Below are 26,258 nucleotides of genomic sequence, written 5' to 3'. Positions count from 1 at the left end.
AAAATTATAATAATTAATTTATATGTTAATTATAATAAAAAATAAATAATAGTTTTAAATAATAAAAAAATTATAAAATGAAAAAGAAATATTTTTTTAAAAGATTATTAATTATAGTTTATAAATTTATATGAAAATAAAATAAAACATTTTTTTTAAATTTCCGATGCAATTGCATATTACTGAAGTAAATAACGTTACTTTGTCTCTAAGCAAAAACAAAAAGAAAAATTGACGGTTCCAACTCACAGATCAAAGCTAATAGTCAGTGGCCAACGATTTGTAATTTGTCGGATACGGAATGGAGGGAGAGTTTTTCAAATTTTTAATTTTTACTAAAAAAGTGAGAAAGAAAAACGAATAATCAATCAAAGCGCATGATAAGCCAATTACATAGGAGGCGCACGTTAGCAGTGAGACGTACCCGCATTCTATTTGGGGTCTCCCCATCTCGCTCACTCTTTTGAGTGAGGGATTCTCTTTCTCTATATAAGGAGTGCGTCGTTATTGAAAGTTCTCGTGTTCTGTTGGTGAACTAAAACGTTCGAAAAAAAGGCATTTTGCCAGCGAAGCTTTCGTACTCTAGCTAACAAAAGCAAAACCACCACTCGATAGAGAAATCCAGAGCTTTACCAGCCAGACAAACACGCACAGCGAGCAAGAGAGCGAGCGAGAGAGATTAATACTCATCTCCTTGTCGATTCTGCTTATCTAATCAGATTCAGAATGAAAATGGCGGATCATTACTTGCTAGGATGGATCTTGGCCTCCGTCGCGGGGCTTTTCGCTTTCTACTATATGGTTTATTTGGTAGTGAAGCGGGAGGAGCGGAATAATAGACAAGACTTACTGCAGGCGGGAAGCGAGTCCGTCAAGACCATGTCCGCTAACAGTGGAGAATGCAGATCCGATGACGACGGCGATTTTGACGTCATCATCGTTGGCGCCGGTGTTGCTGGCTCTGCTCTCGCTCATACCCTAGGCAAGGTGATTTTGTTGTATCCTGTTTTGTTTAGTTTTGTTCCTTCTCCTTGCATTTTATCGGTAAATGAATAGTTCTATTGATTTATATGTTTGTTTATTGCTTAATTTTAGATTCTAAATGCTTTCATCCTTTCCTTTTTCAAATTTGAAATGTTTTATATGCTTCACCAAATATAATAGACTTTCTTTGCTGGAGCATGAGCTGTATTGTAGGCTTGTACAGTCTACTGCGGAATATCAGCAGCGACTTGTCTTTTGATTTTTTCCCCCCTTCGTAGTCTCTCTTTATGGTTTTCTGAAAGATAAAGGATTTTGATAAGGGATTCTTAGATATATCTGGATTTAATTTTACCTTATAAAGAGTAAAAGACTATGGAATTGAACTGGAATTGATTATTTTTATTTTCATCTGATGACGGATTTTTTTGTCACATGTTATTTTGAACTTTTGCAGCTTGTTATTTTGTTTTCAGATATCCTTAGGCCGGATTCGGCTTCTTCTTCTTTTTTTTTTTCCCTTCTCTTCTCTCTTTCTCTCTTTAATGTACTGATTATTTATGATGGTAAAAATTAGTTTGTATATGCGTTTTCATCTCCTTTAGCCCTTGTGATGGCAATTGATCTTTCGATCAGGGTATATATAGAATATGAGGATTATGTATAGGCATATAATTTGCAGGCCTGTGAATACGCCAATCCTCGTAGGATATATTGGCTTCTGCGATTGATGATAAAAATATGTGCTAGAATCATGCATGTAACACCATACCTTCCACCTACCCCTTCCTTTTCTGATTGGAAGGGGAATTGAAATAGTGATGTCACTTCTGACGAGTTTATTTGAGAGAATTTTTTTTCGGTCTGCCATTGTGCTATAAAATGAAAATATTTCTGGACTTGGTGGTTGAAAATTTCAATCTCTCGGCTTGAAGTTTGATGTCTTATATCATGGAATATTAGCTGTTTCATATTATATCACTTTAGAGCTAACGATTGGGTAGGACAAGCTAGGCATATGAAAATTCATTGTTAAAAGATCCGTCATATGTAATCCAGTTCTTTTTTTTTCTTAATAGAATAGTTGTGTAGACTAGTTTGCCGTGCCTTGCCCCACCCTTCTAATTATTATTGTAGGCAAATGAGCAAAACATGGAGCGAACAACTCCATACTTGCTATCACTCTAACTGGAGGAATCGCTTTGATGTTTTCTATCAATAATTTAATCAACAGACAACTAATTAATTCTTTGGGGATGTAACTTATTATAGTTCTTCTAATTGATAGCCAGATATAATATTCTATTATAACATATAAATTATGTTTTGTACTCATCAAGTATAACGCCTACTTTGTTTGAGTTTCTTCTTTTTTTAAGTTTTTGTTTTTTCCTATTACTTTGGCTAGGAGTGGTTTTGTCTATTATATCAAATAAATTCTTTTATTAGGATATTCTAAGTGCTAGTTGTTTCAATAAATAAATTGATTGTGTAATTTGGATAACAGGATGGGCGTCGAGTGCATGTCATTGAAAGAGACTTGACTGAACCTGACAGAATTGTTGGTGAATTGCTTCAACCAGGGGGCTACCTGAAGTTAATTGAGTTGGGACTTGAAGGTGTGTGCCATCATGTTTTGTACCCATCTGCTAATTTGTGTTGATCTTGAAATTGGTGGTATTAGGTAAATGACACCTTTTGGTAAAATTCAGTTATAGTCGGACCAGGTTGCTAATGGAACCGTATCTCATTTCATATTGTAGATTGTATGGAGGAAATTGATGCACAGCGGGTTTTTGGTTATGCTCTTTTCAAGGATGGAAAACATACCCAACTAGCGTATCCCTTGGAGAAGTTTCATTCAGATGTAGCAGGGAGGAGCTTTCACAATGGGCGTTTCATACAGAGGATGCGGGAAAAAGCTGCATCCCTTCCCAAGTATGTCATTCACCCACTTTAGATATAAATGTGTGCTAATGGCTTCTGAAATTGACCAGTTCCCGAGATAATTTGCACAACTTATTTTTCATCTCTACAATAATCTTTTAATAGCTAGACATTAGTAAATTGTTTGACATCCTTAGGTCTAGTCTGTACCGAGGATTCATGTATTATTTGATTGCACGTTGTGATTTCTCTAATAATCAGCTTAAGTTTATGGGAGTTATGTTCACCACTAGTCACACCTTGTTTTCCTTTTCTTTAGCGTACGATTGGAGCAAGGAACTGTGACTTCTCTACTTGAAGAAGAAGGGACAATTAAAGGTGTGCTTTACAAAACTAAAACTGGTGAAGAGCTTACAGCTTTTGCACCTTTAACAATTGTTTGTGATGGCTGTTTCTCGAATCTGCGTCGCTCACTTTGCAATCCTAAGGTGATGAACTGTGATCTTATTAGATAATAGTAACTGTATTTCCACTGGCTAATGAATTAGTATAATTTTTTTGGGTTCATCACCTGCCTTTATTACCAAGATACCTCCACTTAAATCTTCTTTCTTTTCCTTTTACTGACTTATTTATCTTTTATACAATTTAGCAATCTCTAGAAAGTTAAGTCTGACCTTCTAATTATATTTTTCAGGTAGATGTGCCCTCCTGTTTTGTTGGCTTGGTCTTAGAGAATTGCCAACTTCCTTATGCAAATCATGGGCACGTTATCCTAGCAGACCCGTCCCCAATTCTATTCTATCCCATCAGCAGTACAGAAGTTCGCTGTCTAGTCGATGTTCCTGGTCAGAAGGTCCCTTCTGTTTCAAGTGGTGAGATGGCAAATTATTTGAAGACTGTGGTTGCGCCTCAGGTATATAATTTATGATCTATATGCATTTTTAACAACTTCTTTAGCCTTTCTTATTGCATTACATTTATTTGTTGCCAATTAATGTGAATAAACTGTGCTTGTATTGCCTTGTGTTTGTGTCTTTGACTGACTTCATGAAATGTTCGTGCAGGTTCCCCCAGAAATTTATAATTCTTTTGTAGCTGCAGTTGACAAGGGTAACATTAGGACAATGCCAAACAGAAGCATGCCAGCTGCTCCCTATCCCACCCCTGGTGCCTTGTTGATGGGTGATGCATTTAACATGCGCCATCCTCTAACTGGAGGAGGAATGACTGTGGCACTTTCTGACATTGTTGTGCTACGTGATCTTCTCAAGCCTTTGCGGGACCTACATGATGCACCTACTCTGTGCAGATATCTTGAATCCTTCTACACTTTGCGTAAGGTCAGTTGTATTCATTTGCTTGTTTGTTTCTGCTTCTAGTAAAAGGTCTGATACTACATGCCCTTTGATTATTACAAGAATTAATAATCAAACTTGGCTGTGGAACTATCTTCATGAAGATAAGACTCTATATTTTACTCAAGTCAAGTCAACATCACCTGTGTTTTTCTTTGCAGCCTGTGGCATCTACAATCAACACATTAGCAGGTGCCCTCTACAAGGTGTTCTGTGCTTCTCCTGATGAAGCAAGGAAGGAAATGCGGCAGGCTTGTTTTGATTATTTGAGTCTTGGAGGTGTATTTTCGACAGGACCAGTCTCTTTGCTCTCAGGTTTAAACCCTCGTCCATTGAGCTTGGTTCTCCATTTCTTTGCTGTAGCAATCTATGCTGTTGGTCGTTTGTTACTGCCATTTCCTTCACCTAGGCGCATGTGGATTGGAGCTAGGTTAATTTCGGTGCGTATCGATTTACATCATAATTTGCAGAATACATCCTTAATAATGTAGCTATTTGGCTGCAGTTACTGTAACGAATACTAAAACAATAAAGTTGCTTTTTATACAGGGTGCATCAGGAATCATATTTCCGATTATCAAGGCGGAAGGAGCGAGGCAAATGTTCTTCCCTGCAACTGTTCCAGCTTATTATAGAACTCCTCCCAGGAAATGTAATTAATATTAAAAGAAAAAGAAATCATAGATAATGAGGTACGAGTCTTGCCTCATTGTATTCTCATTCCTTTATTCAAAGTTAAGGTCGCGGTTGAAAGCGAAAGAAGTGAATCACCATACGCTTTAGTCTTTAGTAACCATCTTTTTCTTCTCTGAGCCCAAAATAATTTTCCTTTTTTGTTTTATTTTGTAGCATTGTTAATGTTTTGTAAAAGAACCTAAAACCTTGTAGAAAAATCGACACCTGTGGCTCCTTTTATTCTGAAAACGTGAAAATTGATTTTTAGATTTATTTGGTTTTGATTAGACTTAAATTGAAAATTTATCACTATTAACATGTTACTCCTGTTGCATAGAGATTCTTTCTTGTAATCGAATCTAAAACCTGGCTGATGGGATTACTTCATGTTGGTTGGATGACAGTCGGGAACAGCCAGTTCAAATTCTAAAAAATGTCTACTTTTTTTAAATTTCATTGGTGTTTTATTTGTTTAGTTGTCTGTAAATACCCATTGTTATAAAGGGTCCAACCTATAACCAAAAACACCTTCATCAGATACTTTAACCAACAAGCTTTGTGATTTTGATCAAATTTGAATCTAAATCATCCTTGTCCATAATGAAAATATCATAAAAAAATTAAATGAAATAATTAAATTTAAAAATTATATTTCAAATAATAAAAATAAAATAAAGTTTAATTAATTTTATAAATTATAAAAGATTTACATCAAAGTTGAATTTTAATAAATCTATTGAATTGTTGCAATTTAAAAAGTTGAGAAATCATAGCTGTTCGTACATCAAAGATTAAGAAAATCACTTCAGTTTTTTTTTTTTAAAATCTATGTATATTCCATATTATATTGGGAATATATATATATAAATAGTTTTTTTCTTTTTATTGTTATTTAATTTTATTTATTTGAATAATAAAACAAATTCTATAAATATACCTCATTACTCTATACATATCGACAATTTTAATTGCACAATTATTTAATATAAATACATTATTATCGATTATTATTAACGGTTATAGCACCAGTTATGTATTTAATAGTTAAATTAAATAAATCTTACAAAATGATAATAAAAAAATATCAATTTGATTCCTGAAAGGAAAGTTAGAAAGCATAAAAATCTATTGGATTCATATTCAGAATTTAGAGATCTTGAATTTTAACCCAATTAAAACTAATTATATTGAAAAAAAAAAAAAACTCAAACATTTATAAATGTTTTTTCGTTAAGAGATTTTACGTATATCCATATCTATGAGTATTATATTAAATACATGGAAAAGAAAAATAGTTCTGATTGATAGGAAAAAACTAATAACTTAAGAGTTTAAATTTACATAGTTTATTTATAAATATTTATTTACTTTTTGGAGAACAAAATTTTTTTTTCTTTCAAAATATTTTCCAAAAGGCATATTTAAAAGGAAGAATTAATATTAGGTCCACAGGTGGAGAAATGAATTACTACAAGATAATATAAGATGAGATCAATTCTTGGTTCTAATTAATGGTTCACAATTCTAATATGAATCTTACACTAAACAAAATTAAATAAATTTAATTTTCCACATACAAAAAATATTTTTCAGTAATTTAAAGAAAATGTCTTTCATTTTTTTCAAGTCATTCGTATTTTATTAAGATATCTAAATATAGATTTATTTTAACATATTTTATTTTTTATTAAAAATATTTTTCATTAAAATATTTTTCAAATACAAATCCGGCACAAATGAAGCCTTAAACGGTAAAATAAATTCGATGTTGCATAATTTTTATCTACTTGGGACCCATGACCATACACACCCCTCAATAATATACAAGCAGGCAAATGAAGAATTTATTGTGATTCTCCCATTCACCTGTTAAGTATATACATGATTCTTTAATTATTCAATCTGTTAAATGAACATAATGAATTATATTTTTACAAAATCTCTCTCTCTCTCTCTAAAATACGAACCCATTATTACAACATTGATTCGCCCCAAAATTAAATTGCAGCAAATTCAATCTTAAGTAGATAACAAAACTATCATGGATGTGATTGACAAATGGGTTGATGTTCTTCTAGCTTCTAGGCCTGTGGTTGTTCACAATTTTGTGTCCTTTCTTTCTTGCTTAATAGCCTCGTAGGATATCATTACCTCTTTGAACTTGGCCTCAGCAATCACTACACCAAGTCGTCACGAATAATATGCTTTACATTACCAGTTCAAATCTAGGAACATAAATGGTAATGGAGAACAGTATCTAACCTTTATTATCTTGATTCTGATCTGGATGGAACTCCTTTGCTTTGGCCCTGAATGCTTTCTGCATGAATAAAAAAGAAAACGTTCTCAGCATCAGGGGAGAAACATGGAAAAAATAATGATTCATGAGTTGCTGAAATGAATTACTGACATGCAGAAAGAAAACAGCCACACAATTAATTATTGCATAATCACATGTATTCCTTTTTTTTATCTTCCTTTTTGTTGGCTAAGAAGAAAGGCTGGAGCATTACTGTTATCACTCCTGACCAACATAAGATGATGACAGTTTCAAACACAGGACGAAATGACAAAACAAATTGATGCAGAGAAAATGTCCATGCTGCACTTCTCTCAAAGAATCAGGCATACAGAAAGATTCTCTTATTCCTTTATATGTCCATTCCTCAACAATTATCATGCTTGATTCTTTCTTAATCATATGCTTGGATTACAACATGCTTGGAAGAGAGAACATAAATAAAACCAGCTTTTAACATCAATTTTGGCTTGGTATAATCATAGATGTGAAGTTAGATGTTTGGCAATATCAATTGTTAAATCTGATCATGAATCTAACGCTAGTGCGAGGACAACATAATAATCATTTGTAAATACCTTAATCTCAGCTTCAGTATATGGTGTTTTTCTGGACCTGCACATGAAGAAAAGAAAAGATGTATATCCCAACTGCTATCACTGTGCCTAAATAATTACTTGAATAAATGTCAATGAAGTAAGAAAAAGTATTCTCAAGAAAATTCACTAGTACTTTTAATTTGCGTCTGTCAATATTAAGACAAGCACACCAACTCAGAATTGGCTTGACAAGGGGCCACATAACAACCCTACTTAAACTCAACATCTCTGGAAAACGCGCGCGCGCACACACACACAACATCAACAACTCTAAATTGGTTCCATGAAAGAAATGCTCCACATCATCCAAAGATAAAACAAGTCAAGCTCGAGCAGCTTAATTTTCTATTTCTATATATTTTCAACCTATGACATGAAACAGCTGCTTGATCCCAAAGTGAGGATGCATCATTTTTTAGAGCCTAGTATCTACAGATAATATTAAAATAGAACGCAGAATTATGATTTGAGAAAAGCCTTAGAACCCATTCACAGATTCACTTGTAGAAAATTGGGATAGTTTTTTGGAAAATTTTTCTAAAAAACCTGAAAAAAGAGTTTCATATTTATATGTGCTTTCAATTAGCTTTTCAGTTTTCTAAGTTTTAACTAAGATTTGAAAAACAGTTTAAGTTATTCTCTATTGTTTTCTTATAACAAAAGTTACTGTTTCCAACTAATTTTCAGATGGAAAACAATGACTTTTGAACAATCAAAATTATACTACATCTTTTTTATAACTGAAATTGGATTATTATTTAGGAAAATATTTATTTATAACAAAAAAAAATCAAACATATTATCATAAAATAAAATAAATTAAAAAAATTCTAGTAGTAAGATAAGTTTTTAAATACATCTTATGCTTATTTTTTTAATTGCTAAAGGTATGAAATTTTTTTTTATTATTTTGAATGGGAAAATCATTTTCTACTCTGACAAGTGAATGCATTTTCTAAGTTTTCCCTTGTTGTCCGTGGAAAATGAAAACTAGAGTTTTCTTAGAGAATGAAAAATGGAAATAGGAAACAGTTTTTACAAGAAAAAATACCAATAATTTTGTCTAAGACATCCATTCAAACATGAACTTCATCTATCCTGGCTCTTATAGTATGGTATGACACCATAATATTTTACAGTTAGGATGTCTAACAGTATCGCTATCAATTAATAGCATTTAAACTAGTTTCCTATCAGGCGTTGATGAGTCATAGCATTACCTATCAAGGCCCAAAACTGTGTAATGATGTGATAACGCGTAGCTTGCACTCTCTCGTGGAGTCCTAAAGTTAGTCCTCTGATCTCTAAAGGATGAATCAGTCTTCCAATACCAATCATCTCGCTGAAACTGCTGATGATATGAACCTGGATCATTCTCCCTCCAGCTTTCATAGCTTCTCTTGTACTTGTTCCTCTCTCGGTTAAACACACTTTGCATGCGCCTTATTCGTTCCTACAAAGGGTAAAATGGAATCAAGATTGCAACCAAATACAGTTAAGGAAACATGCAAATTAACCAAGTATAGACAATCAGTTCCAAATTTGCAAGTTCAAATGTTAGACACCAAAAAACATGGGCAAGTCATAACAAAGACCTATGCTTATGCTACAATCTGGTGCATGCAAAAGGATAAATATCATATAAGATTCATCAACAAAACTTCAATATGCAAAAGGCTGATGATCCAAATGATCCATAGAAAAACTACAACTTGCAGTGATAAAAATATAAGTGGTGGACTTTCAAAAGACTAGTATCAGTTGGCCAGATTTGGGCCTAAATTTCAGGTATGGATATACTATCATGAAGAGTTTTGCAATAACCATTTGTTAATCACATTAGGGCATTCTAGACTGAAGAGTAAGATAATGTGATAAAGGGCTTGCACCGTAAAGAAATCATGTAAACAGATAGCAATCAAGAAGACACAAAAGATACCTAAATAACTGACAAAATTTTGTAAATTCTACAGACTATGTTTACTAAATATAACATGTAAGGTATAAATCAAGAGAACTCACTATTCTCTCCATTTCCTCTTCATATTCCTCTTGCATTCGACGATTATACCTTTTCCACGCTTCCTCCTGAAAAGTTGAGCGAAAAGAACTGCCAGTTCCTCCTTTCCAAGATGACTGTGACCTTTTTAACTATAAAATGCATTTGCATACATGATCAGCTTGGAAAATGATACACACAATACTTGTGCAAATATAAAATATACAGAAGCAGGCTGTTTGTCCTTCAAATGTACTTTCAGATTTAAGCATATTGAAGAGTCTACTAAAATTCTTGCAAACTTCTTTTTTGTGAGACATCTCAAACCATAGAGTTTCCTAAAAGTTATTGAACCTAAGATTATTAAATCTCAAGATATAATGCAAAAAGGTATAAAAAGTTTGTAATGCTTTATTGGTTCATATAATAATAAAAAAAAAAAGAGATGAAATCACTCATATTATTGAAAAGAGGAACTGGCTTAGTAGTTAGTACATTATTCCTATAATCCATGTGTTTGACTAAGTTTGTCTCGTATTTGGAAACCCGCATGCAAGTCTGTTTATCTGTGTGTGTTCCTTTGATTTAAAGAAATCAAGGAGATGCAAAACTTAATTAGCTTATGCAAAAATCCATTAACAATGATGGCATGATCTTAAATTGCCTTGTTGGTAGCTGAACTTGGCTTGATAATAAACAGCCCCTTTAGGACAAGAAGCATATAATTGTAGAGTGTCACTACAAGGTTGCTCTTCTACAAACGACAAAACAAACAAGTGATTCCATTTTAAAATTATGGTAGGTTAAAATATGAATAAAACACAAAAGGCCAAGCATTGTGAATATTGATACCTCAGCATTGAACCATTCAACAGTCCTTCGCAGCTGACCAACCTGCCAGATCGCTACAGCCATCAAATGGTGTCTCTAACAGAGTTGGTCCACCAACAATTAAATCTAATTTCTCAGAAATCAATAATTAAGGTAGATTTTATACTTTAACCACGTTAAAGTAGTTCATGTTTGAGCATTTTATGATAACTAAATAAGGTAGCCTAGATTGATGAGGCAAAAATATATGAATATGTACTGAAGAATATATATACTTGTTGCATAAGGTGAAGCCAACGTTGTTTTCCATTATGATCCAATTCATAACCATAATTTCATTCAACTAGGCAATTGAAAAGGGAAATTAGGAAATATAGTACCTTCGGCCAAGGGAGTCTTACAGTGATGAGTATAGACAGTTATACGGATTCCATTCCATAACCCAGTTTCATAATGTCCAACTAATTGCAAATTTAAAACCCTATTTCGAATCACTAGACTACTGATTCTAATTGCAAATAAGATTTAAGAATTCCACAATAAAATAAACAACAAAAATACGCAAACATGGCAAACAAAATAAACAGAAGCAGAGAAGGGAAATAGAACTAACAGCGAAAGTGGTAGCAGTGGCACCAATTAGACCGAAGAGAAATACTCCCCAAAGTTTGATATCATCGGCTTCCTCTTGATGGGGTCTGCTAGATGATTGCCATGGATTGTTTTTATCTCGACTAATATCATCGCCTCCCATATTATTAATGCCAATTGAATAGTAATTCTCAAATATTCCTCTCGAGGAAATTGCAATTCCAAATCCGAAACCCTAAAACCATAGTCGGGGTTTCTCTTGACTATGTAATTTTTTTTTTGGGCCGGACTCTTGACTATGTAATTTGAATGGGAGAGTTTGGCATCCGTCGGAAAGAGAGGAACATGTAGACTCCTCTGCAGAAAGAACCTGAGAGAAGCGTGAGGTGGCCTCAGACCAACGCCTTATTGTTGTTTCCTTTAATTTTATTGCAAAGCGAAAGGCGCCAAATTAGAATACACGGCGTCGGTTTAGTGGTTAGTTGTAGACCGCTGGCGGCAGCATTGATTTTTTGTTTTTTCCCAAGAGGTAGCAGAGATGAGAATTACTTTTTTTTTTTTTTTTAGAGTCCCAGTTGCACCTCTTGCTAATACCGAATTCTTGAATTTAGCATTTTACGAGGAATGTACAGTACATGATTCGCTCGAGTTATAAGTTTCTAATATGCAAAATATTGTTGGGTGATTCAAAGCGCCAGCTTTCTTCTTCCGTTCTTGTTTTTAGGAGTGTAGAAGGCTATTTAAGAGCTTTTCTTTGAATTTAGCATTTTTTCGTGTTGTTTAATATTAAATTCTTATCATGTCATGCAATTATATATATTTTATTTATTATTATTTAAATATATAATTTTATTCTATTAAATTGTCAAAATTATTTATTTGATATAATTTTGAGAGTTAGACAAGGAGTGAAAAGTTTATATTAAAATGTCATATTTTTCTTCATGTGTGTCATAAATAGATGATGGTGGAAAAAATAGAGTAGACTTAAAAAATATTATATTAGTAGATACAAGGTACCGATTAAAATCAGGGAAAAAATAATAATATCTTTTTTGAAACCTAGAGCAGCTAAAAAATACACATTTAAGTGATTTGGGATCTAATTTAATAACTTGTGAGTGAACATCACGAACAAAATAAGTACACTCAAAGATACGTGGTTCAATAGAAAACAAAGATTTACTGAGAAATAAAATATTATAAGGAATATCACCACGAAGAATGGAGAAGAGCATGTGATTGATAAAAAAATAAGCAGTGGACACAATATTAGCCCAAAAATAATTTTGGATTTTTATTTGGAATAAGAGAGTTTTAACTACTTTAAGGAGATGTCAGTTTTTTTGTTCGATAATCCCATTCTGTGAAGGAGTGTTAATGCAGAAACACTAATAAAGAATTCCTTTTTATGACAAATAAGATTGAAATTCCTCGAAAAGAATTTTTAGCATTATCACTTTATAATATTTGAATAAAAAGATTGAATTGAGTTTGGATTTTAGTATAGAAAGTACAAAAAATAGAAAATAATTCTGAATGATTCTTTATTAAAAATAACTAAGTAGTGCAGGAGAAATCATCACCAAAAGTAATAAAGTACTTAAAGCTAAACTTAGACATAATAGGATAAGAATCTTAAACATCAGAATGTATTAACTCAAAGGTGGACGAAGCCCGTTTATTGACTCGAAAAGATGATGTTTGGCAAGCTGATACGACTTACAATCTAAAACAGATAGAGATTGAAACTGTGGACGTAACTTCTTTAAAGCAGAGAGAGAAAGATGCCCTAACCTACAGTGAACATTAAAAGTAGTTAAACCCGTGGAACATGCAAGAGATCGAGATATTTTCTTATCTAGGATGTAAAGACTATCTGACTCACATTCTCTACCATGTTTCGTCGAAAAATCCTAAAACACATAGTAATCATTAAAGAATGAGACACAACAATTTAATGTAACGAGTGAGCTTACTAACGGAAAGCAAATTAAAGGAGAACTTAGGAAGGCATAACACAGAAGATATAAAAAGAGAAAGTATTAATTTGACATGTCTAGAACTCATGACAAGTTTTATAGCCATCATCAAGAGTAACATAAGAAAATGTATGAGACTTAAGATTGAAAAAAATGATAGAATTACCTGATGTATGATTGGTAGCACTGGAATCAATCACCCATTTTAAGGATAAAGACACAAGGCATGCAGTAGAGTTACCTGACTCAGCAATTCCAGTGATAGGAGAATTAGAGGATTTCAGACATGCCTGGTATTGAGTGAATTGTGTATATGCATTTGTATATATCAAAATGCCCTGATCAGGAGAAGCCTCAATTGCCATGTACGCCATTTGTAACCCCTGATTCTTATTCAGAAGTTTCAGGCATGTCTTCTTAGTGTGTTCAGATTTACGACAGTAATAGCAAATGATTCCACTAGAGTTAGAAGTAGGGACTGCTTCCCCAGGACGCTAAGATCCTCTACTCCCATTAAAACCTCCCTTGTTTCCATGGCTAAAAAGGGAACCAGTAGTGTAATACCCGGCTAGACCCCGGCATCAGAATTTCTACCTTCCTGCGGAATCTCCGTTGGAATCCGAAATTCTCAGATGTCAAAGCCTTCTAGAAGGGTAAAATAAAGGTTTTCTAAAATGTTTTTATATGTTTTATGGTTTTAATGAAGAAAGAAAATCAAGTTTTGAAAGAAAAAGCCATAGTGGAGAAACCCAGGTTCGGCCGCCGAACCTCAAGTTCGGCCGCCGAACCTCAAGTTCGGCTGCCGAACATGGGGAGCTTGCGGAAGCTCTTTTGACCCCCCGAAGGTGGTCTAGCCAAGCACCTATAAAAGGCTCCATGTCCGAAAATAGGCGAGTTTTCTCTCTCTATTTTCGGGCATAGGTGAGATTTCACCCTTCCATGGTTGATTTCGTATTTTCCTTCAATCCCTTCAAGTTTTTAACGAGTTTTACTTTGTTTTGAAGATTTTGAGCTAAAGATCAAAGTTTTGGAGCTTGGAGACCTTTGGAGCTCGTTTTCTCCTCATCTCCAAGTTGGGTCACGCCTACCTTCGATCTTCAAGAGGTAAGTGTAGATCCTCATCTTTTTATATGTTTTAAGTAAGTTTTAAAAGGGGTTAAGGGTATTTGATGCATGTTTTAGTGTAGATCTAAAATGTTAGGGTTTATGTTAGCTTAATGTTAAATGTATGTTAAATGTGATGTTTGTTGGGGTATAGGCTAGTTTTATGCCCCTATGTGCTTGAATATCTGTTTATGCATGCTTTTGAGTGTTGAGTATGTGTTTGGAGGATTTTGGGAGGCTAGATGTGGGATGGCAGAATCGAGTTCTGCCACCCATAAGAGCCCAGGTTTGGCCGCTGAAGCCAGTTTCGGCTGCCGAACCTGCCTGTGAAGGCAGTTTAGGCCGCCTAAGCTCGACCCTGAAAGTTGGACTTTCGGCTCTGGAGGGCAGTTTCGGCCGCCGAACCTGCCCTCGAAAGTGCCTGACTTTTGGATCTGTAGGGACCTTCGGCCGTCGAACCCGCCGCCGAAAGTCCCCTACCCAGCCTTCCTTTGCCTTTTTTGCATGCATATTTTATGATATTTTAAGGGGTTTTTGGGGAGATGTTTAGAGTCATGTTAGAGTATGTTTGGTCCCTCATTTGAATCCACCTGTGTAGGATCGAACCTGAGAGACCGAGGAGGTCAGCAGTGAGATAGCTGCTTCAGAGTCAATAAAGCGTCAGCCAGAGGTGAGTAGAACACAACTCTTTTATTTCAAGCAATTAAACTTTTAAGCATGTTCATGCATAATGAATGCCATGTATGTAATAGGTTGTATTGCATTAGAATTCACGAATATGACGCATTGCATAATATAATGTTGATATGGATGGATATTGGATGATCCATTAGCCCTCGATATGATATGATGTGATATGATATGATATGAGATGGAAAGACCAGGTGTGGCCTGAAATATGCCCCTGGCAATATGTAAGAAAAGACCAGGTGTGGCCTACTTTCGCCCCTGGCACAATTGGACATGTTATGCTATGTTATATGTAAGAGAAGACCAGGTGTGGCCTACTTTCGCCCCTGGCACAGTTGGACATGTTATGCTATGTTATATGTAAGAGAAGACCAGGTGTGGCCTGCATTCGCCCCTGGCACAGTTGGACATGTTATGTTATGTTAAGTAAAAGTCCTGAGAAGCCCCGTTGTGGGCCGGGCATTTGATCTGTAGAGGGTTATTGGTGACAAGTCCATCTGTGATATGAATTATTTGTGATGTGATACATTTCATGAAAGCATGTGATTATTAAACTGTTTTTACTATTCTGCTCACTGGGCTTTAGTAGCTCACCTCTTTCTCCTAACCCCTAGGTTTACAGGTTCAGGATAGACCGGAAAGTCGTCAAGGCTGAAGGTTGTATTAAGTGTAATAGATTAGTAGTGGATATGTAATGTAAAATGGTATAGTGTAATGTAATGTAGAGAAATGTTTCATGGTTTAGTATTGTGCATGGCCCTAATAGTAGTGGTAATCCCTTTTTGTACATGATCTATATGAAATGTTTTAATGATGAGATATGTTGAACCAGGCTTGACATATGAGATGTTGACCCAACTGGAGTATTTGATGAGGGCTCCAGTAAGGGGGTTTTATGTATATAGTTTAGTGCATGCACAGGTCAAGCTTGGTAGATGAAAAGTTTAAAGTTTTTTATGCAAAAGTATGATCATGTATGAGATTTTATCAGATGCTCAGGATGTATAGTAGGCTTGCTACGGGTCCCGGCAACCTTAAGTAGGGGTGAGCATTCGGTCGGTTCGGTTCAAAACCGAATAAACCGAAAACCAAAATTCTAGTGTTTATGAAAACCGAACCGAACCGATTTTGGTCAAAAACTGAATTGAACCGAACCGGTCTGATTCGGTTCGGTTCGCTTCGATTCGATTTGATCAGTTTCAATTTTTAATAATTTTTTTATTTTTTACACTTTATTTTTAATATTTTAAAATTTAATTAAAATATTTTAATTTTAATATGATTTAATTTCTCTATATTATTGAAAAAACATATTATTATCACTAATCGGTTCGGTTCGTTTTTTTTTTATTTTTTCTGATCAAAACAGAACCGAATTGAAATAACCAAAATTTTTGAAATTAAAAACCAAACCAAACCGAAATGTATAAAAAACCGAACCAAAATTTTAAATCGGTTCGGTTCGGTCGATTTTTTCGGTTTGAACCGAATACTGCTCACCCCTAACCTTAAGTCGATCTGGATCCTAGCGCCGATAGCGGTCCGGTTTCCAGGTCGTTACAAGTAGTGTGTGAAGGAACTAAAGAGGAAGATTCCATATGCAACATCCTAGTTAAAGCATCATGTAACAATGAAATTTCAGAGTAAAAAAGAATGTGAGATTTAGCTTTCTCAAACTCTAGAGGGAGACCTGCAAGGAAGCACATGACAACCATTTGCTCTTGTTTAGCTTGTTAAGTTTTCACATCTATGCTAAAAGGTATAAAGACATTACGTTTCTCATAAAATCTTTTAAAATCCATAAAATATGAGGTAAAAGTTCTATTCTGTTTCTCAGCCCGATAAAATGCCTTACACACCTCCTAAATGCGAGAAATATTTCCTCTGCCTGAGTATAAAAACTCTAAATAATCCATTAATTCTTTAACAAATTCATAGTGATTATTAAAGTTGATTATCTCACTATGAATGGAATTTTGAATCTGTAAAAATAACCGAGCATCATCCCTTATCCAATCTTTCCTTGTAATACCCGGCTAGACTCCGGTATCGAAATTTCTACCGTCCGGTGGAATCTCGGATGTCGGAAGCCTCTAGAAGGGTAAAATCATATTTTTATAAAATGTTTTAATGTATTTTATGATTTTAAGTAAGAAGGAAATTGAGTTTTGAATGAAAAAGACCAAAGAGGCATTTCCAAGTTCGGCCGCCGAACCTCAAGTTCGGCCGCCGAATATGGGATAGTTTAGGGGTGGCAAGTTAGGCTTTCGAAAGTGGCCAAGGTTCGGCCGCCGAACTTGCATGAGTTTTGGAGGCACCTTCGGCTGCCGAAGGGTGGTCTGGCCAGCCCTATATAAGGACCCCATGGCCGAAACGGGTGAGTTTTCTCTCCATTTTCGGCCAACGGTGAGTCCATGCCCTCCCATGGTCATTTTTAATGGTTTTTCCTCCAATCTTTCAAGTTTTAACAAGTGTGTGCTTGGTTTTGAAGATTTGTGAACTAAGAGCAAGTTTTGGAGCTTGGAGACCCAAGGTGTTAGAGCTCCTCCCATCTCCAAGTTAGGGTCGTTTCTCCTCTAGATCTTCAAGAGGTAAGCTTCGATCCTACCATTCTTGTATGTTTTAAAAAAGTTTTATGAGTTTTGTGGGGTAGAAATGTATGTTTAGGTTATTTTGAGTTTATGGGTTAATGTTGAGTTTTTGAGCAATGTGGGTTGTTTATGCATGTTTGATGTGTTGTAGTTGGGGTTTAGGATAGTCTGAGACCCCTATATGCTTGTTGGCTTGAGTTTGCTTGTTGTAGAATAGGTAAATGCATGATTGATTGGTTTGGGAGGTATTTGTGCATATAGGAGGCTGAGTTCTGCCTTTTGGAAAAACTCAGGTTCGGCAACCGAAGGGACTTTCGGCCGCCGAACCTGCCTGTGGAGGCCAGCCTTTGGCTGCCGAACCCTGCCCCTGAAAGTGGACTTTTGCCTCTGGAAGGGAGTTTCGGCCGCCGAAGGTGCCGCCGAACATGCATGAGTTTCGTCTCTGGAGGGAACCTTCGGCCGCCGAAGGTGCATGACTTTCGGCTCTAGAGGGACTTTCGGCCGCCGAACCTGCCGCCGAAAGTGCCCTGTTCAGCCTTCCTTTGCATGATTTCTATGGTTGTTTTAAGGTGTTTTAGGGGATTTTTGGGGAGTATTTTTAGAGTCATGGTCTAGTATGTTTGGTCCCTCATTTGAGTCCACATGTGTAGGTTCGGACCTGAGGAACCGAGGACCCCAATAGTAAGTCAGCTGCTTCAGTGTCTTATCAGAGCTAGCTAGAGGTGAGTGGAATAACTCTTTACGTTTCAAAGCAAATAATGAAAGTTTTAGCATGACTCACGCATCATGAATGCCATGTGATATTATTAGGTTGTTTGCATTAGAAACCACGAATATGTTGCATTGCATATCTTGATGTTGATGTGGATGGATGTTAGATGACCTAATAGTCCTCAGTATGATGAGATACGATATGTTATGATATGGAAGTTCAGGTGTGGCCTGCACTATGCCCCTGGCACAATGTAAGAGAAAGTCCAGGTGTGGCCTGCACTGCGCCCCGGCACAATTGGACATGTATGATATGTTATGTATAAGAGAAAGACCAGGTGTGGCCTGCACTACGCCCCTGGCATGATTGGATTATGTAGATGACTATTGGTGACAAGTCCATCCTTGATGTGAAATATTTGTGCTGTGATGCATTCCATGATATCATATGTTTTAAATACCATGTTTTATTATTCTGCTCACTGGGCTCTAGTAGCTCACCCCATTCCCTAATTTTCCCAGGTTTGCAGGTACGGGATAGACCAGGAGGTCAGCTAGAGGAAAGTCTTGTCTATGTAACTAGTTAGAAGTGGACATGAGAATGATGTAATGTAAAGTATAGTATTGAACAGTTATGTAATATAATGATGTTATTGAGGATTAAAGTTGTGCTTGACCCTAGTTTGTATGTTAATCCCTTTGTTACATGATCTTTCAAATGAGATGTTTTATATAGACCAAACTTATATTATGCTATGTTACCCCATTGGAGTATTTGTTGAGGACTCCAGTGTGGGGATTGATGCTTATGATCATAAGTTGTGCATGCACAGGTTGAGTTTGGTAATTGAATGTGAAAGTTCAAAATTTTTATGTAATTGTTGATCATGTATGGGATTAAACAGGTTTACAGAATGTATGTCAGGCTTGCTATGAGTCCCGGCGGCCTTATGCCGATCTGGATCCTAGCGCCAGTAGCGGTCCGGATTTCGGGTCATTACCTTCCTAGTGTCATCAGTTGGAGGATTCTTGGTAAGGTGATCATATATTCCGATACTTCATAAATGAATACGGATAATTTGCTCTAATCTAAAAATTAAACTCATTTAATTTGTGTTCCGTGATTTTAGTTATCACAGGAATCACATCAACTACCGTTTTTTTATTTTCAGCTATGGAAACAATCCACCCAAATTAAAGGAAACAAAAGGCAGAAGAAAAAAAGGGATGTGAACAGTACTAAGAGTGAACAGTAACAGAGATAAACAGTACCCGAAATGCAATCCGACCTAAACACATCTCCACAAAACACTTAAATGGAAAACTGACCATAGAACTAAAGAGAGGACCTCATGGCAAAACCAACAATGATGACAGGAGCATAGGTGGACAAGAGATGCGCCTCTATATGCAGAAACTAGTTGCCACGCATGAGGTCACTCACCGATCGAATAGTTTTTGACTCTTCAGGACAGCGTCGCCGGCTCTCCGGCGTCCTTCTTAGGTGGGCGGTGAGAGATAAACATTATTCTATAAGGGTGACCTAAAAGAAAATACAAATGGAGCCCCAAGTATCCAAATAGATCAGAGGAAAAACAAATTTAAATCTTGTCTACAAGGCTCTAATACCATATAGAGAAGTAATATTTTTTATTTCTGTTACAATAAAGATTACAACATATTTATACATAAAAAATCTATTTAGAAAGAAAAGGAAACCTTTTTATTAAGCCTATAATCATGCAATTCCTAAGATCAACAACTAATAAATCTATCAATATTTACTTCCTATATCAACATATCTTATTCCTATAACAACTTTTATACTATAATAAGATAAGGTTAGTTACTAATTTTTCAAAGAATCTGACTAGTACCGACTAGTGGATAAAATATATCGTAATTATAGGTATAATGATGATTTATTATGTAATATTTTTTAAACGGTAACAAGATGATCTGAGAGGTTCGGGCGGCTACACAGAGCGAGTCTGCTTGAAACTGAACGCTATGCTAAACTGAAAGCCATTTATTCGGCTAACCAAATCTTCTCTTTAATAGGTTAAACCTGAGTGACTGAGAGTCATAGTCTATAAGGATTATGCAAGGTGACCCAATCGTTTGTTGAAAATACGTCGTTCACTTTAAGGAATTATCGAATCATATCAATTATTAGTTAACTATATTTATTATATTGCTAAATAATAATTTTATAATTTAAATTACTAATAATTTTTATTATCATTAGCAAAATTTAATTATCAATTATTTTATTATTAAGTATCACTAATGTGAGATACATCTGTCATTATAATTTTAATTTTAACGAACTATTATCGTATTATCATAATTAATATTAATGACAAGCTAAAACAAATACCCTCATTAAAAATTTTAGCGATAAAGTCTATAATAATAATTTAATGTAATTGATAATCTAATATCCAGAAAAATAGGGTTTTACAAGGGGTTTGTAAGCTTAGTCCGAGAGAAGGATGCTTATCTCCTTTTATTCTTTTCCTTTATCTGCCAGTGACGTGTAACGGCCTCATTGTCATTGGGTCACCTGTCTCTGCCATACGGATACGGACGTACGAAAATATCAGATATCTGCTCAATGCGTAACGGTCATTTAATTCCCTCCAGTACGCGTGTAAACAAGTCTGCTGGATATGTGGGCTGGATATCTCTTCTCCTACGGGACCCCATTACCGAGCATAACGTAAGGGGACTGGCCTAAGAGAGATCCGACCTCAAGGCCGGATGATCAAGCCCCCAATCCTCATGGCTGAGTGGTCCAGGCCGAATTGTTGAAAGAGTATCTTGTCCTTTGAGTAAAGATCGTTGTTATGGGCATGGCCTTATATTGGACTGAGGAAGCCCATCAGTCATAGTAATGATTTATAATGATTTATTTTTAATTTTTTAAGGATAATTTTTTTTCTTTGTTGAACATTTATCTTGTAGTGAAAAATAATAAAAAGAGGGGTTTAGATTTTTTTTTTTTTTTTCTCTTTCTTTGATTTCCATGTTTTGGCAAGGGATTTTTTTTCCCACATGTTTTGATAAGGGCTTACCTTGATTAAAAAAGAATCTCTAGGTTGAAAATGTTGGATGGGGCTGACAATGTGGGTAGACTATCATTGAAATGGTGGAAACGCCCAAATCTCTTCCTTACCTTGTTTGAATTTAGGAGAGAAAAATGTTGGGGTGTTAAGCTAGTTTGTTAGATTATAATAAAATATAATAATTATTTTTCCTTTAAAATTATAATAAAATAATAAAACAATATATTTAATAAATACTATTCAATTTAAATAAAGATAAAGAATAAAGAATAAATTAAGAAAGATATGGAAGGAAATTAAAAAACTTATAATACCTAAATCAAAATTTAAAAAAAAATTAAAAAAAAACTCAAAATTAAGCCATCAAATTAAAAATACAATACAATTTGAAACACTGGAAATGAAAATTATTGTACGTGAACTCTAGAAAAATAAAATTTTTAATTTGCTACAGATTTTTCACAATGAAGGGGACCATCGATGAGATGCAAAAACAGATTAAAGTTATAGGCAGCAAAATCCTGCCAATTTGTCAGAAAGAGATAAACGTTAAGGTCCAAGTAACACAGACGCATTAATGGAGTGGCCCTTCCAAATTCCAATTCCCACCACAAAAATTTTACTACAATCTATATCCAAAGAGTTAAAACTAGAAGCTTTTTGTGAAGAAAATATTCGAAACAGTTGAAAAAGCCCTGTTGAGATCCAACCATTAGAATTATCACATTCTCAGATCATGCCTTTATCACATGAATAACCATGAGGAGATATGGTCTGTAATGAAGATAAGGAAAGCCACAAACTTTCTAGAGGGTTCCATGAAGAAACAGGTTTACTCCCTTGTATAAATATTCATCTTTCCTATTTTTCTCGTACTACTATATTTTAAGATTTATATAATAATATTATAAAAATAATTTAATATTAGTAATACATCAATTTAATAATAATAACATTTTATTATTTTGATGAGTTGGGAACTTTTTGACTATTAAACGCTCTTTATTTGTGATTCTGACTTTTTTCTTTCTTTTTTCTGGCGTTGTTGTAGTTGTTGGAGTGTTTCGCTTTATGCATGCTTGTTTCCCTTTCCTTGTCCAATCAATGTCGTTTTTATTTCCTGGACTCAGCTGCTTTGCCAGTTTTCTTTATTACTACAGATTTTCGGTGATTACAATCTCTAGGCCATACAGACATTCCCATCGCTGCTGGTATATATACCCCTTTAAATTTTATAAAAAACAGTTCTGAGACTTTTTTTTTTTTCATATTAAATTAATATTTTTTAAAAAAAATAAAAATTAAAAATTAAAGATGTAAAACTTAAAATTTTTTAAATTTATTTAAATATATTTATTATCAGATTAAACTAAATTGTAATTTTAAACTAATAAAAAATAATAATAATAATAATCTATTGTCATAATTCAGGCTGGCACTACACGACTGAAATCTAAAATCCAAAATTAAACAAAATAAAAGAGAGGAAGGGATCACGTGCAAACACCCAAAAGTCAACAAGAGATTCTTAGATAGATACGGGACGTTGACAGCTGCAATTGCGACTTGTCCCATTTTCCAAACGTTCTGTAGGTAGCTGCCTACAGCTACCCTATATTTACTATCTTTCTACCTACATTTATTTATCCGTAGCTACCATATTAGTTTTTAATTTATTTAAATTTAATTCAATTAAAAAAATTATAAAAACACAAAATCATATAAAATTAAATTTTATTATTATTAAATTATATGTTTACATATAAATTTATACGTTTCTTGTCGATATATATTAACATAAAATATTTAATTTAATTATTATTAAACTTGTTCTCCTATCCAATTTATATTAAACTTATTGATAAAATTTACGATTAGCCATCACTACTCGCTAGTTTTTTTTTTTTTTTTTTTTTTTTTAATTTAAAAAGTTATAATTTCATTAAAGTCTTCTTAAAAAGGGAGAAAATTCAAATGAAAGTTACCATACAACTGAAAATAATATAGGTTTATAAATTTATTAAAGAAATTAAAATTTTCTATAAATATAACACTTTGACTAAGCTTAAAATTAATTTAGAGATTGAATATAATAGTAAAAAAGTGAAAGAATTGAGTTTTTATCTAATAGATCTTAATAATGTGAAATTAAAAAAAAATTATTCCTTAATTTTTATAGTATAAAGAAATTCGTTAATTGGTCATTCAATTTTAAAAAAATATATTAAAATAATTATGACGTTTTAAAAAACTTACTAATCAGTTTTTTTGTTGATTTTTACCGTTAAGTGTTTTATTATTTAATTTTTATAATTTGAAAAAAGTTATTTGTTAGTCATTTAATTTTATAATAAGTTTACTAATTAGTTTCTTTAAAAATATTTTAGATTTTTTTATAATACATAACGGTTAAAATTAATGGAGCGTCTAATTAATAGACTTTTTAAAATATCAAAGACGTTTTAATATATTTCTCAAAATTAAGAGATCAACTAGTGAATTTCTCCACATTATAGGCATATTTTGGACACATATTGTGTCATATCAAAAAGTCCCCAAAAGTTTACAGCTTTTTTCCATAGTTTTGGACATGTGACATGCCCTATTAGCTCTTCATGCTCATCCAGTGATAAATGATATCTACTTTGTTTCGTGCAGCATTTAAACCAGTCATCAAAAGAATAGTATAAAATCTCCCTTCTTTGAAAAAGCTTGAACACTCAGACTTCTCTTTCACATTTTCTAAAAGGTAATTCCTTCTTCTGTCATCTTTCTTGCCTTAAAGATGAATAGGTCCTCTTCGTCTTCTTTTTCTGGTGGTAGCTCAACTTGTGGAACTTCCTTTGGCGGCCCCATCCGTGCTCCAACTCGAGGAGGTCTAGGACAATGACACCCTACTGGTGAACGACATCCCATCCATGCTTATTGATAGAGATGTAAACCGTCTTCACGACCACTACTAGATTTCCTGAGAGATCTTTTGGATTTACGCTTCTAATTTAAATATTCGTGTTGATGATCAGATCCCTGCTAAAGATATAATCATGGTATACAAGGAACAATTGAAGGTGATTCTTTGATTCCCAATTGACCCGTCCTTAGGTTCCGCAGGCTGTCAATCGCCTAGCTTCATCCAAACAGCCGGAGAATTCCCGTGGCCTTTCGCTTTATCTATTTTAATAACAACATCGAGTCAAGCATTGCCCTCTTTTCCCAACTATGCCAGTTGAGAACTCGAAAGAACGAGGAGTTTTAGTTCTTCAGCAGGTAGAAGCACTAGAACCTCTTCGGTCGGATCCCCCTCTTTCTTGAAGTGATAATATGCATATTTGTATAGTTTAATATTATAAAATACTAGATATTGAGTTTGAATTTATTTAAAATAGGTTGATTCATTTGAATTTTGATATTTTGGTAGATTAAACAATGATTGAAGATACAAAATAAAAATCCAATTTAACTCTAGATTCTGAAATCAAAAGAATTGTGGGCATAACCAAATTCGCAGAAGGATAAGAAGCAGAGTCATACTTGAATTCTAACTCCTAGACATACTAAGAGGTATACAGTATGCTCACATATTAAAGCTAATATCCCTTAAAAATATCATGGAGATTCATGAGAGATATGTCTTGAAGAGATAGAGGAAAGATGCTTACAATAGGCATAACAAAATATTTTATAATGGTAGGTATCTTCACATGACAGAAAAATATAAAAAATTCAAAGAAACTAACAAGATTTTTAATGAAACTGCAGATATAGCTGTGGAAAGTATTTCGAGACTTTAGTATGTGAAAGAATATTTAGAGTTTGAAATTCATTCTTATCAACTTGGATGATAGACTATAAGATGCTAATAACGACTTAAATGTCGAAGATCCTAATGATGGCAATGAAAATTTAAAAATTCAGATTAATTTTGTTCAAAATTCAGTTGTTACAACATGTCCAATACACCCATAAATTAATTGTTTTAAGATTGCATTTGAAAGAAAATCACATCCTAATCTTACACAACAAGTTACTGATATGTGTGGCAAAGGACGTCCAAGAGATCATGCAAATAGACGAGTTACAAATAATATCTTGACTCAAGAATCTCAAGACCAAGTATGTGGCATTCACGTTAATTTGATTCTACAAACCTTATTATTTTTCTAGCATTAAATCTTCCTTTTTTCCAGACTTCAAACGTTACTGTTGAAAGTTTATCTTTTGACATTAATGATGAATTTTTTGCTTCTTCTACTGATGCAACAAAAAATTGGATTAGAATTTAAAAATGTTTATTCTTTTTTCTATTTAAAAAAAAGATGTTTATTTTTAAAATTTTCAAACCTGTAAACATATTTGAAAATACTTCTAAATAATATCCATTACCCCATAGCTTCTTTAATAAAAAAATAAAAAATAAACTCATCAAGTACTTTTATTATCTTACCTTAAAAATTCTCCATTTATCTAAACACAGTATTAATTTCGTATTGTTTGGCATTTATTTTTAAAAAAAATTAGTATTAATTAATTTTATAAAAATATTTATTAATTAATTTTTCTATATCTATGATATTTTAATTTTTTTTATAAAATTTAAACGGTTGAATTTAATAGAAAAATTAATAAATATTTTAAAATTTTATAAATTTTTTAATATATTTTTTTAAATTAAAAAATTAATTAAAAAATTTTCTTATATATAATAATTTTTTTGTTATTACATTTGAATAACGTTGATGTCCGACGATCTGGCATCAAATCTCGCTGTAATGAAAAAAAAAAAATAAAAAAAATAAAAAAATAAAAAAAAGCCATAAGCAGTGTCCACACGAGGGAGATCAATGCCCACAAAACCCCATTGATGATTTACGAGTGTCCACACACTAGGACAT

At 33.7% G+C, this 26,258-nt stretch overlaps 2 protein-coding genes across 3 annotated transcripts; one reads left to right on the top strand and one right to left on the bottom strand.

Annotated features, from left to right (window-relative positions):
• The first annotated feature begins 488 nt into the window (after positions 1-488).
• LOC110615992 (squalene monooxygenase SE1) lies at positions 489-5,174 on the top strand. Its single transcript, XM_021758281.2, has 8 exons — positions 489-987; positions 2,489-2,600; positions 2,745-2,919; positions 3,188-3,356; positions 3,566-3,784; positions 3,936-4,211; positions 4,388-4,666; positions 4,776-5,174. Exons 1-8 carry the CDS (start codon positions 727-729, stop codon positions 4,884-4,886), a joined length of 1,602 nt encoding a protein of 533 aa, XP_021613973.1. The 5' UTR covers positions 489-726; the 3' UTR covers positions 4,887-5,174.
• A 1,549-nt stretch (positions 5,175-6,723) lies between these two features.
• On the bottom strand, positions 6,724-11,676 carry LOC110614330. 2 transcript variants are annotated; one of them, XM_021755841.2, is made up of 7 exons: positions 11,243-11,676; positions 10,651-10,692; positions 9,822-9,950; positions 9,020-9,252; positions 7,779-7,815; positions 7,164-7,221; positions 6,724-7,078 (listed from the first exon to the last, which is right to left on the bottom strand). In XM_021755841.2, exons 1-7 carry the CDS (start codon positions 11,381-11,383, stop codon positions 6,999-7,001), a joined length of 720 nt encoding a protein of 239 aa, XP_021611533.1. In that variant the 5' UTR covers positions 11,384-11,676; the 3' UTR covers positions 6,724-6,998. The 2 variants fall into 2 exon arrangements, with proteins under 2 accessions (XP_021611533.1, XP_021611534.1); XM_021755842.2 differs by lacking the exon at positions 10,651-10,692.
• Between the last annotated feature and the right edge of the window lie 14,582 nt (positions 11,677-26,258).

This window comes from Manihot esculenta, chromosome 5 (assembly GCF_001659605.2).
Source record: "Manihot esculenta cultivar AM560-2 chromosome 5, M.esculenta_v8, whole genome shotgun sequence".
NCBI classification, from domain to species: Eukaryota; Viridiplantae; Streptophyta; class Magnoliopsida; order Malpighiales; family Euphorbiaceae; genus Manihot; species Manihot esculenta.
Note: the sequence above shows the minus strand (reverse complement) of the source record. Positions and strands in the feature narration are given on the sequence as shown.

Bases quoted from the DNA above. Each gene is read 5' to 3' on its own strand.
- LOC110614330 (XM_021755841.2), bottom strand. From the start codon at position 11,383: ATGGGAGGCGATGATATTAGTCGAGATAAAAACAATCCATGGCAATCA. The intron at 9,951-10,650 runs GTATCAATATTC...TGCATTTTATAG, and splicing joins TTGAATGGTTCAATGCTGAG to TTAAAAAGGTCACAGTCATC. The intron at 9,253-9,821 runs GTGAGTTCTCTT...TACCCTTTGTAG, and splicing joins AAGAGGAAATGGAGAGAATA to GAACGAATAAGGCGCATGCA.
- LOC110615992 (XM_021758281.2), top strand. From the start codon at position 727: ATGAAAATGGCGGATCATTACTTGCTAGGATGGATCTTGGCCTCCGTC. The intron at 3,357-3,565 runs GTGATGAACTGT...TATATTTTTCAG, and splicing joins GCTCACTTTGCAATCCTAAG to GTAGATGTGCCCTCCTGTTT. The intron at 4,212-4,387 runs GTCAGTTGTATT...TTTTCTTTGCAG, and splicing joins CCTTCTACACTTTGCGTAAG to CCTGTGGCATCTACAATCAA.